We start from the raw sequence: 13133 nt of genomic DNA on the forward strand, positions 1-13133 counted from the left end.
TATGGAAATAAAATTTTGACAAAATTTTCTATAGAAATCAAATGTTGACAAAATTTTCGATAGAAATAAAATTTTGACAAAATTTTCGATAGAAATAAATATTTGACAAAATATTCGATAGAAATAAAATTTTGACAAAATTTTCTATAGAAATCAAATGTTGACAAAATTTTCGATAGAAATAAAATTTTGACAAAATTTGCGATAGAAATAAATGTTTGACAAAATATTCGATAGAAATAAAATTTTGATAAAATTTTCTATAGATATAAAATTTTGAAAAAATTTTCTATAGAAATAAAATGTTGACAAAATTTTCTATAGAAATAAAATGTTTACAAAATTTTCTATAGAAATAAAATTTTGACAAAATTTTCGATAGAAATAAATATTTGACAAAATATTCGATAGAAATAAATATTTGACAAAATATTCGATAGAAATAAAATTTTGATAAAATTTTCTATAGAAATAAATATTTGACAAAATATTCGATAGAAATAAATATTTGACAAAATATTCGATAGAAATAAAATTTTGATAAAATTTTCTATAGAAATAAATTTTTGACAAAATTTTCTATAGAAATAAAATTTTGACAAAATTTTCTATAGAAATAAAATTTTGACAAAATTTTCTATAGAAATAAAATTTTGACAAAATTTTCTATAGAAATAAAATTTTGACAAAATTTTCGATAGAAATAAAATTTTGACAAAATTTTCGATAGAAATAAAATTTTGACAAAATTTTCTATGGAAATAAAATTTTGACAAAATTTTCTATAGAAATCAAATGTTGACAAAATTTTCGATAGAAATAAAATTTTGACAAAATTTGCGATAGAAATAAATATTTGACAAAATATTCGATAGAAATAAAATTTTGATAAAATTTTCTATAGATATAAAATTTTGAAAAAATTTTCTATAGAAATAAAATGTTGACAAAATTTTCTATAGAAATAAAATGTTGACAAAATTTTCTATAGAAATAAAATTTTGACAAAATTTTCTATAGAAATAAAATTTTGACAAAATTTTCTATAGAAATAAATATTTGACAAAATTTTCGATAGAAATAAAATTTTGACAAAATTTTCTATGGAAATAAAATTTTGACATTTTTTATAGAAATAAAATTTTGACAAAATTTTCGATAGAAATAGAATTTTGACAAAATTTTCTATAGAAATAAATTTTTGAAAAAAAATTGTCCATAGAAATAAAATTTTGACAAAATTTTCTATATAAATAAATTTTTGAAAATATTTTCTATAGAAATAAAGTTTTGAAAAAAATTGTCTATAGAAATAAAATTTTTACAAAATTTTCTATAGAAATAAAATTTTGACAAAATTTTCTATAGAAATAAAATTTTGAAAAAATTGTCTATAGAAATAAAATTTCCCACAAGATTCTATAGAAATAAAATTTTGAAAAAAATGTCTATAGAAATAAAATGTTGACAAATTTTTCCATAGAAATACAAATTTGCAAAAATTGTCTATAGAAATAAAATGTTGCAAAAATTTTGTATAGAAATAAAATTTTGCAAAAAAATTCTATAGAAATAAAATTTTGTAAAAATTTTCTATAGAAATAAAATTTTGACAAAATTTTCGGTAGAAATAAAATTAAAAAAAAAAATTCGATTGAAATAAAATTTTGACACAATTTTCTATAGAAATAAAAGTTTGACAAAATTTTCTGTAGAAATAACATTTTGGAAAATTTTTCTATCCTAAAAAGTTTACATAAATCGTAGGGGAAGACAATTTATTGCTGATATCCAAATCAATTAGAGTTTTATAAAATTTGTTGAAAATTATATTTATTAAACAAAAGCTATGATAACATAAACCATTGCAAATACTAACTTAAACTTGAACTTCCAGCCATTCTTCGCTCTTTGTCTTTATCACCTTCCCATGTTATGGTCTGATAGGCAATTTTACGCTCTCCCATGCATTTGCTATCTTCACTACTATCACTAAAATAGGCCAGAAGACATAATTTATTAACCATCACTGACAAGCGAACATTAGCCACTAAATCCAATGCCTTAATTTTGCCACTCTCTAGTAAAATAACCACATGTGAAGCATGATATTGTAATGGATCACCGGGATAAATGAGAAAATCAGCACCAAAAGCATCACCACATGTTACATATTTTCCTTGAGACCATAGATCACGAAATACCAAATATTTGAGAGATGTATCTGGTTCCAGTAATTCAACTTGGTGGGCATCTAAAAGTAGAATTAAAGATTATGCGGATGGAGGAAATCTATCTATAGAAATTATATTTACTTACCATGTGGTTCCGGATGGGCACAAGCAATGTCTAGCAAAGCATTTTTGCGTTCAAATTTTAAATTTTGCCTAATTTCGGTCAAAATTTCTTGAGGATCTAATTTTATATCTAGCAATGCAAGAACAAAAAAAAAAACAAAAATGATTAGCATTAATTTGTTATCTGTATGGGATTGAGCGGAAATTCTCACTGGACTTATGTTAGTCAGACATTTTTCCATGGCGGCGAAAAATTAAAAAATGGGGGATGTGACGAGCACGTTTACCACTTCACCCAAAAAAAAATCTACAGAAATTTGAAGAAAATTTTACCAAAAAGACTACCAAACAAAAATATCTTATTTTGCAAATTTTATTTGTATAGAAAATTTTGTCAAAATTTTAGAAAAATAACCATCGTCTACCATATGCTTTTCACAGGAAACCTATACAACCTAGAGTCGACATTTCGCTTATCGAAATACTTGACGAGCATATTGGCTATGCTGACGACGTAGCCGAGAAGCGAGAAATACTGAAGAGGCTCAACGCACACTCCGCCAAACCACGAAATGCCCGAAAGACTGGTTAGACAATCATGGCTTACAATTATCCATACAAACGACCGAACCACTAACGAGACGGTATATGCCTCTAAAAATTGAGATGCACATAAACGACATGCTAATCCCAAAAAAGCAGTCAACCAAGTACTTGGGACTTAACTGGACTCGAAACCAACGTACTCCAAGCAGATAGAATACGCAACGGAAAAAGCTGCTATGATAACCTCGCGACTTCTTCCAAACAGAAGACGAACCCTCATGGAGATGACTAACAGTATACTCCTCTATGGATGTGAAGTCTGGGCGTCGACCCTACAGAGGAGGACTAGAGCGAAAAAGCAGCTTTCAGTACATAGAACGGTAACTCTGAGAATCTCCTCAGCTTACCGCACAGTATTAAGAGATACTGTGCGGTAAACTGATCGGGGACGATCCCAATAGACTTCCAGGCTATTGAGCGGCAGAAGGTTTTCGATGCCAAACAACAAGGCGCGACAGACATGATACCGAACATCCGTCAAGAGACTACAAACAAAGCAGTCAATCAAGTACTTGGGACTAAGACTGAACTCTCTCTCAGAGAGCCACTGTGGTGCAATGGTTAGCTTCCCGCCTGGCATACACAGGGTCCTGGGTCGAACCCACTTTCGACCAAACACCAAAAAGTTTTTCAGCGGTGGATTATCTCACCTCAGTAATGCTGGTGACATTTTTGAGTGTTTCAAAGCCTCTCTAAGTGGTTTCACTGCAATGTTGAACGCCTATAAAAAGGAGGTCCCTTGTCATTGAGTTTAACATGGAATCGGGCAGCACTCAGTGATAAGAGAGAAGTTCACCACTGTGGTATCACAATGGACTGAATAGTCTAAGTAGACTGATACATCGGGCTGCCATCTAACCTAAAGGTGAGTATTAAGTTCAAGTTTAGCCGCTAAAGTGAAAACTAAGTCGGTAAAAAAAGGCATAAAATTATACATAATTGTTGCAAATTTTAACTTTAATTATAACTTGATGGGGAATAGCCCAAAGCAAATTTTTACAAATTTTGTATTCCTTAAAATGGATTATTAACGGAAAGCAATCGTGAAAAATGGCGATTTTAGCGGCTTAACTCGAACTTAATATCCACCTTAAGACTGAATTCTAAACTAAAGTCCTCCAAGCGGATAGAGTACGCAACGGTAAAAGCTGATATGATTACTTCGCGATTGAGCAGGCTGCTGGCAAACATAGGAGGAGGCCAAATAACAAGGTGGGTCAGACTTAATAACGAACATCCGACAAGAGACCCGGGATAATTGGTAGGAACGATGGAGGAACGAGACAAAGGGCAGATGGACACCCCGACTCATAAGCGACATACAATTACAGCGAGAAAGAAGCCTTTTTAAGTCGTCCGCCCATGCCACTGCAATTTGTTATAAGCTCCGCCGTAGAAACAAGGTCCTCAAGTCGCTTGCCGGCAGCACTTGGGGTGCGGACAAAGAAACCTTGTTAACTACATATAAGGCAATTGGCCGGTCAGTGGTAAATTATGCAGCACCAGTGTGGACACCTCAAAGGAGCGATACGCAGTGGAATAACATACAGACCTGTCAGAACGCTGCCCTTAGAACCGCAACAGGATGTCTCCGCAGTACACACCTAGATCACCTTTATGCGGAGACCAAGATCATCCCAGTGCGTCGACACAATTACATGTTGTCAAAGCAGTACCTCTTGGGTTGCCATCGAAGTTGTCATCCCAATCACCATCTTGTGGATAGACAACCTCCACCCATGATAGACAACCTCCACCCAGGAATGATCTTCACCTTCTAGAGCCCGAGATCCAGCGTTACAAAAGAGAGCCTCTAGATCAGGCAGCATACCAGACAGGTCTGAACAGGATTCATGAGGATACTGTAGCTGAAGTGGTGAGAAGCTACAAGGTTAATCCTGTTCTCAGAGTCCGACCGCCGCCCATAGCACCAGGGGATAAAGACCTTCCACGGCAGACCAGGGTAGTTTCGGCCCAACTAAGAAGCCACCTCAATTCATACTTATCAGTGATTGATAGCAGCGTAGCTGACGTGTGTCCCATCTGTAATCAAGGGCCACATGACACTCGTCACCTTTTTGCTTGCCCAGCTAAGCCTACCCGTCTCACTACCAGATCACTCTGGACACATCCCATCCTTCCTTGATCTGGCTACCAGCTGAACTACACAAGCATAGAATAAAATGGATGAAACTACATTAAAACTGTTACAACAACAACATATAAGGGAAGTGACGTACTACATGACTCAGATGTTTTCTGGTTACGGATACTATACAAATCCAAAAAATGAGAAAATGTTCTATACAAATAAAATTTTGACAAAATTTTCTATAGAAATAAAATTTTGCAAAAATTTTCGTTCGAAATAAGATTTTGACAGAATTTTCTATAGAAATAAAATTTTGACAAAATGTTCTATAGAAATAAAAATTTGACAAAATTTTCTGTAGAAATAAAAATTTTGACAAAAGTTTCTAAAGAAATAAATATTTGACAAAATTTTATATAGAAATAAAATTTTGACAAAATTTTATATAGAAATAAAATGTTGACAAAATTTTTTATATAAATACAATTTTGACAAAATTTTCTATAGAAATAAAATTTTGACAAAAGTTTCTAAAGAAATAAATATTTGACAAAATTTTATAAAGAAATAAAATTTTGACAAAGTTTTATATTGAAATAAAATTTTGACAAAATTTTCTATAAAAATAAAATTTTGACAAAATTTTTTATAGAAATACAATTTTTATTGTTGTTTTTGATCTCAGCTTAAAGCCATTCATTGACTAAACTACAAGTGTAGCTTAACCAACAGAGGAAAAGTATGCTTGTCAAATTTATTTGGGCAAAGCCCTATAGACTGCAAGATGGTTGGATGTACAGCTGTTTCGGAATTACCACATTCCTCATCAGCATCCTCTACTTGCAGCAAAACTATCAACCAATTATCAGAATAAATTCGGGTAATTCACTCAACCCAAAGTGAACTACACTTGAACCTCCCGAAAAAGGATTTGATAGTCGGCTACTGCCTAAACAAATTTGCCAGCATATCTCTTTTCCTATTTCCATATCTCAATTTTGACAAAATTTTCTATAGAAATAAAATTTTGACAAAAGTTTCTAAAGAACTAAATATTTGACAAAATTTTATATAGAAATAAAATTTTGACAAAGTTTTATATAGAAATACAATTTTGACAAAATTTTATATAAAAATAATATTTTGACAAAATTTTCTATAGAAATAAAATTTTGGCAAAATTTTCTATAGAAATAAAATTTTGACAAAATTTTCTATAAAAATAAAACTTTGACAAAATTTTCTATAGAAATACAATTTTGACAAATTTTCCTATAAGGTGAGTATTAAGTTCGAGTTTAGCCGCTAAAATCGCTAAAGTGAAAACTAAATCAGTAAGAAGAAGTAAGGAAAGTCTAAAGTCGGGCGGGGCCGACTATATTATACCCTGCACCACTTTGTAGATCCAAATTTTCGATACCATATCAAATCCGTCAAATGTGTTGGGGGTTATATATATAAAGGTTTGTCCAAAATACATACATTTAAATATCACTCGATCTGGACAGAATTTGATAGACTTCTACAAAACCCATAGACTCAAAATTTAAGTCGGCTAATGCACTAGGGTGGAACACAATGTTAGTAAAAAAAAAATATGGGAAACATTTAAATCTTAAGCAATTTTAAGGAAACTTTAAGGAACAATTTAATTATTATATATCGCTCGATATATATGTATTAGAAGTTTAGTAAAATTTCATTTTTACAACTTTTCGACTAAGCAGGGGCGATTTTACAAGGAAAATGTTGGTATTTTGACCATTTTTGTCGTAATCAGAAAAACATATATATGGGAGCTATATCTAAATCTGAACCGATTTCAACCAAATTTGGCACGCATAGCAACAATGCTAATTCTACTCCCTGTGCAAAATTTCAACTAAATCGGAGCAAAAAATTAGCCTCTGTGGTCATATGAGTGTAAATCGGGCGAAAGCTATATATGGGAGCTATATCTAAATCTGAACCGATTTCAACCAAATTTGGCACGCATAACTACAATGCTCATTCTACTCCCTGTGCAAAATTTCAATTAAATCAGAATAAAAGATTGGCCTCTGTGGTCATATGAGTGTAAATCGGGCGAAAGCTATATATGGGAGCTATATCTAAATCTGAACCGATTTCCACCAAATTTGACACGCATAGCTATAATGCTAATTCTACTCTCTGTGCAAAATTTCAACTAAATCGGAGCAAAAAATTGGCCTCTGTGGACAAAGGAGTGTAAATCGGGCGAAAGCTATATATGGGAGCTATATCTAAATCTGAACCGATTTGGATGATATTTTGCAAGTTTTTCGAGACTCATAAAATATTGGGATGTTCGGAATTTGAGGAAGATCGGTTGATATACACGCCAATTATGACCAGATCGGTGAAAAATATATATGGCAGCTATATCTAAATCTGAACCGATTTTTTCCAAAATCAATAGGGATCGTCTTTGAGCCGAAACAGGACCCCATACCAAATTTTAGGACAATCGGACTAAAACTGCGAGCTGTACTTTGCACACAAAAATACATCAACAGACAGACAGACGGACATCGCTAAATCGACTCAGAATTTAATTCTAAGACGATCGGTATACTAAACGATGGGTCTCAGAATTTTCCTTCTTGGCGTTACATACAAATGCACAAACTTATTATACCCTGTACCACAGTAGTGGTGAAGGGTATAAAAATGCATGAAATTATACATATTTGTTGCAAATTTTATTATAACTTGATGGGGAAAAGCCCAAAGCAAATTTTCACAAAGTTGGTATTCCTTAAAATGGATTATTAAAGAAAAGTAATCGTGAAAAAATGACGTTTTTAGTGGCTAAACTCGAACTTAATACCCACCTATAGAAAAAATTGACAAAATTTTATATAGAAATAAAATTTTAACAAAATTTTCTAAAGAAATAAATTGTTAACAACATTTTCTATAGAAATAAATACCCGAAATAGCCTAGTAAAACCCGATATTTCTATGTCCTTTTTCCCATTCTTCTTTTATTGCCTTGATTTATATCCCCTCAAACTCTTACCACAATCCTTAACACCCTGCTTCAAAAGCTTTTTCCGTTTTCCTGCTATAATTTTATCGATATTACGCTCCGACTCCTTTAGTTTTTCATCTTTCAAGGCTTCTTCTTGCTCACTCAAGCGTTTTTCTAACCATCCATTATAATGTTTTATTTCGTCTTCATTTTCCTTTTTAAGTAGAGTGGATTTTTTTGATACCAAAATTGCTAAATTCCTTTCCAGGAGCAAACGTGTTTCCCAAGTAGTCAACTCCACAGGCATAGCTAGAAAAAGCCCAAAGATTAAATAATTGAAAGATACAAAAAAAAAAGAGGATTGAAATTTTTCTATTACCTTGGACTTACCACAGTCATTGGCCGACCAACCCCTGGACGCACATGTACCCACCAACGAACCAACCATATGATGGTCTTTTCTTAGTGTCATATAATCTGTAAATAATTTTTTTAGTATTATAGGCAATATTCTACTAATTTATAATATTTATAGAAAAGTACCTCTGGTATCAAAGATGTATCCTGTACCATTTAATAAAGTTAAAATTATTTTATCCTCACTCATTTTTTCCTTAGCGTTTCAAAAATCCACCTATAAAAAGAAAAAAACAAAGTTTGGAACAAATCTACTTTAGCACAAGTTGTTAAAAATAAACAAATTTTTTTCAGTGTAGGAGAAGGGATTTTAAATCGAAAATGTAAGGTAAATTTGTCGGAAAAAGCCTAGTTTTCGAGATATCGACATCTGAAAATCGGTATTTTCCTTTATATATTTGTTAATTCTGACAGCAATTTTTCATGAAATCAATAAAATTCCGTTTTTTTCATATTTGGTAAAAATAGTACATTTTAAGCAGAAAATATTTTGTCGGAAGAGCGTAGTTTTCGAGATACCCCAAAGTGGGCTAACGCGAACCGATCCGGGTCCATGTTATTCGAAATATATTACTTTTAAGATGAATATGTGCGATGGATACTAAATCCAATATACGTGATAGTGAAAACTTTAGGGGCCCGTAACTCCGAAAATAGGTTCTCCGCCAAAAAGTGGTGTATATATTACATGTTGTGCTTAGAATCGAAAAGTACGCTTGCCAAAAATTGGACCACTTGTACTAAAGTAGATTTAAGCCTAAAGTTTCTTTATTTTCTAACATTTTTGATATTATGCGATTATTGGATTATAGAGAAAATTGACATTTTTCGTCATTTATGGGGGCAAATTTGTATTGGTATCGATCTGGCAACAACAAAGCTTCTCTCAAATGGTTTCCTCGAAACATCAAAACTTTACTATTTAATCATTACTTACAATGTATTCCGATGAAAACATAGATAAGTCCAAGAAATTCTGCAATTTCAGCAAGTATTATTTTCCATAGATTATAAATTATTGTTGCTGCTTTAATTTATAACTTCCCAGCTGAAATGAATGAATGTGTGTGTTTTTGTTTTTCTCAGAGATGGAACCGTAATGGATGAATGACTATGCGATTAGTGGTTACGTATGGTACTGATGGCTCTGTTAATTGTAGACAGTCAATGTGTAAATATAACCACGGCGATAGGCGTTAAGCGAATACTTGTTCACGTGCATTTCTTATGAGAAACCAAAAAATCCGCTACCGAATACTGTGACGTCTAGCAGCGAGTTGTCGAATTAAAATCTGTTCTAATCAAGGTGACCACTCGCGCCCAAAATAATTTACCAAAATTTGACGAAAATTTTACCAATTTTAAAAACTCTTATTTTGAAGGAAATTTTTCATTTCTATAAGAAATGTTAAAATTTAATTTTTATAAGGTTAGGTTAGGTTAGGTGGCTGCCCGATGTATCAGGCTCACTTACAGCCAATTTCTCATATCCGAAACGAACGCTTTCGTTCGACTGAAATGCCAAAAACAGCTGATTTTCCTTTATAAATTCAGCTGTTTTGGATATTCTAGTCGAACGAAAGCATTCGGTTCGGATATGAGAAATTGACTGTTAGACTATTCAGTCCATTGTGATACCACATTGGTGAACTTCTCTCTTATCACTGAGAACTGCCCGATTCCATGTTAAGCTCAATGACAAGGGACCTCCTTTTTATAGCCGAGTCCGAAGGGCATTACACATTGCAGTAAAACCACTTAGAGAAGTTTTGAAACCCTCAGAAATGTCACCAGCATTACTGAGGTGGGATAATCCACCGCTGAAAAACTTTTTGGTGTTCGGTCGAAGCAGGAATCGAACCCACGACCTTGTGTATGCAAGGCGGGCATGCTAACCATTGCACCACGGTGGCTCTCTTCATATTTATAAGAAATTTTGTCGAAATTGTATTTATTTAGAAATTTTTTAAAAAATTTTTCTTCTATATCAAAAATTTGTTTCTACAGAAAATTTTGTCAAAATGTCATTTCCATAGAACATTTTTTCAAAAGTTTATTTCTATAGAAAATTTTTACACAATTTTATTTCTATAGAAAATTTTGTCAAAATTGTTTGTCTATAGAAAATTTTGTTAAAATTTTATTTTTTTTTAGAAAATTTTGTCAAAATATTATTTTTATAGAACATTTTATCAAAATATTATTTCTGTAGATTTTTTTTTTATTTTGAAGGAAATTTTTCATTTCTATAAGAAATTTTGTTAAAATTTTATTTTTAAAATTTTGTCAAAGTTGTATATCTATAGAAAATTTTATCAAAATATTATTTCTATAGAAAATTTTGTCAAAATTGAATTTTTATCAAAACTTTATTTCTATAGGAATTTTTGTCAATTTTTTTTTTCTATGGAAGATGTTATTGCTATAGAAAAAATTTGCAAAATTTTATTTCTATAGAATAACATATTATGCTAAAATTGTATTTCTATAGAAAATTATCTCTCCCAGCCAGATCTATACTAAAGGCTGTGGAAAGGTTCATTCGCCCGAACCGAAACATGTACAGTCCAGGCTTGTATAGATTTGTATCTGGCGTTTTCTTTTCAATGGCTCTATTAACCATGTTCCTTAATCTATATCTGTCCATAAAGCTCGAAAAATAATTGTATAATATAGAACATTTTGTCAATTTTTTTTTCTATAGAAAATTTTTCCAAAATATATCCCAGATATTGGATGTGTGCGAAGACATAATCGATCCTGATGCTTGTAATGCGCTTTCAAGAGTAGGGCTGTTTTCTTTTTGCACTGGATACCCTAAGCATTCACGGACTAAAAGAAAACAGAGTACTCGTTTATCTAGGACATCTCCAAATCTGCGATTATTCATGACACTGTATCACTTTGAATTTCATGATATTCGATAAATTAGTCACAATAAACTGCTATTGTGAATCTAAAAAGCGTCACTTTATAAAAATGCAATCTGGTAACACCGACTCGACTTGCACTGATGAGATGTTCTGGATAGAACACCAGTGCAACGATGTTCTGGATAGCCCATACAAATGCTGCATCCAGTGTTAAAAGAAAACAGCCCTAGTATCAGTTATTCCGGACGACAGTGCTCGTGTCGTACATATCCCATATATTGTGCACATTATAAGTTAAGTCCGAAGGCATAATCGATACTGCTGCATGTTTATGGGATCGATAACACATTTACCGATTATTTAGTCATCGCCGACAAGTCATATCGATCCGACACACTGTAATGCGCTTTACAGACTATCAGTTATTCCGGAAGGAATTTCGGTGTTTGTAAAGAATCTTACAGTGTGTCGGATCGATACGACTTGTCGGCGATGACTAAATAATCGGTAAATGTGCTATCGATCCCATAAGCATGCAGCAGTATCGATTATGCCTTCGGACTTAACTTATAATGTGCACAATATATGCGATATGTTCGACACGAGCACTGTCGTCCGGAATAACTGATAGTCTGTAAAGCGCATAAGATTCTTTACAAACACCGACATTCCGTCCGGAATAACTGATAGTCTGTAAAGCGCATTAAGCGGACCATAGACGGTCGGATAAACATTACTACACCCAAAGAAATTTGTTAGTAGGGACAGCAGAAAGTCTGCTGAAAAAGGGACAGCAGTCACTGTTTGCTGAAATAGCAAACATTTCCTGCTATTTTTTAAGCTCGATTACACTAAAACATGTTTTTTTTTTGTCAAAAATGTCAACTTAGGAGCTATCCTAACAGAATTAAAACAATATTTTATTAATGTCTATAGTATTTGACCAAACATCTGAATATTTATCGAATTGAGGCATAACAGCAAACAAAATGTTTGCTGATCGTATTTAGGAGCTTGTAAGTAAATTACAGAGCAAAAATATACCAAAAACTACTTTTGGGTCTTTAATATGCTTTGGGGAAAATTTTAAAACCTAAAAATTTTATAAATTGTTGTTCATTAGGCCCTGAAGTACAACAATATAACAGCAGACATCGACTGCTGTTTTTAGCAGACTTTTTTCTATGAGTGTACAGAGGTTCGCCTATTTGTTGTGGGTTCGTTCAAGTTTTACCCTTACACTGCACGAACAATATCACATATAATGGTAACAACATGAAGAAATAAGAAGAAGCATAAACATAAACAATGAAGATGGACGAAAAGTTATGTGTATAACCATTTTTTAATAAAAAAATGGAAAAAAAACAATAAAAATTCCAAGCTGAATTAGCGATCCATCATTAATTTCATTGCAGAAATGCTTGTTTTAATTATGAAAATAAATTTGTTTTTGCTAATGTTTGGCAAACATTCCCTTACACGTGAAGATTTGGGCCTCCCAACCGGAAAAAATCAAAGTTGTTTTGATTATATGCCGACACGTTCCCGCAACCCGCGAATATGGCCTTAAGCGGACCTTAGACGGTCGGATAAACACTCCGACAGAGGTTCGTCTATTTGTTGTGTGTTCGTTCAAGTTTTGCCCTTACACTGCACGAACAAATGTGATGACAACATGAAAAAATAAGAAGAAGCATAAACAAACAATGAAGTTGTACGAAGATTTATGGGTGAAACCATTTTTTACTGAAAAACTGGAAGAAGATAATAAAAAAAATCCTGGTATATGTGTCAAAACAATGATTCCTGAAGTAATCCAAATTTAATATATTACAAATTACTTGAATTTC

At 32.3% G+C, this 13133-nt stretch overlaps 1 protein-coding gene across 2 annotated transcripts; it reads right to left on the reverse strand.

Annotated features, from left to right (window-relative positions):
* Positions 1–1804: 1804 nt before the first annotated feature.
* Tsen34 (tRNA splicing endonuclease subunit 34) lies at positions 1805–9489 on the reverse strand. Of its 2 annotated transcripts, XM_075308339.1 has the most exons (6): positions 9345–9489; positions 8534–8624; positions 8381–8467; positions 8039–8299; positions 2320–2427; positions 1805–2254 (listed from the first exon to the last, which is right to left on the reverse strand). In XM_075308339.1, the coding sequence occupies exons 2-6, from the start codon at positions 8595–8597 to the stop codon at positions 1875–1877; spliced, it is 900 nt and encodes a 299-aa protein (XP_075164454.1). In that variant the 5' UTR covers positions 8598–8624; positions 9345–9489; the 3' UTR covers positions 1805–1874. The 2 variants fall into 2 exon arrangements, with proteins under 2 accessions (XP_075164454.1, XP_075164455.1); XM_075308340.1 differs by lacking the exon at positions 9345–9489 and having other exon boundaries at positions 8370–8467; positions 8534–8577.
* Positions 9490–13133: the final 3644 nt, after the last annotated feature.

The sequence above is a fragment of the Haematobia irritans genome, chromosome 4, assembly GCF_050003625.1.
Source record: "Haematobia irritans isolate KBUSLIRL chromosome 4, ASM5000362v1, whole genome shotgun sequence".
In the NCBI taxonomy this organism is placed as follows: Eukaryota; Metazoa; Arthropoda; class Insecta; order Diptera; family Muscidae; genus Haematobia; species Haematobia irritans.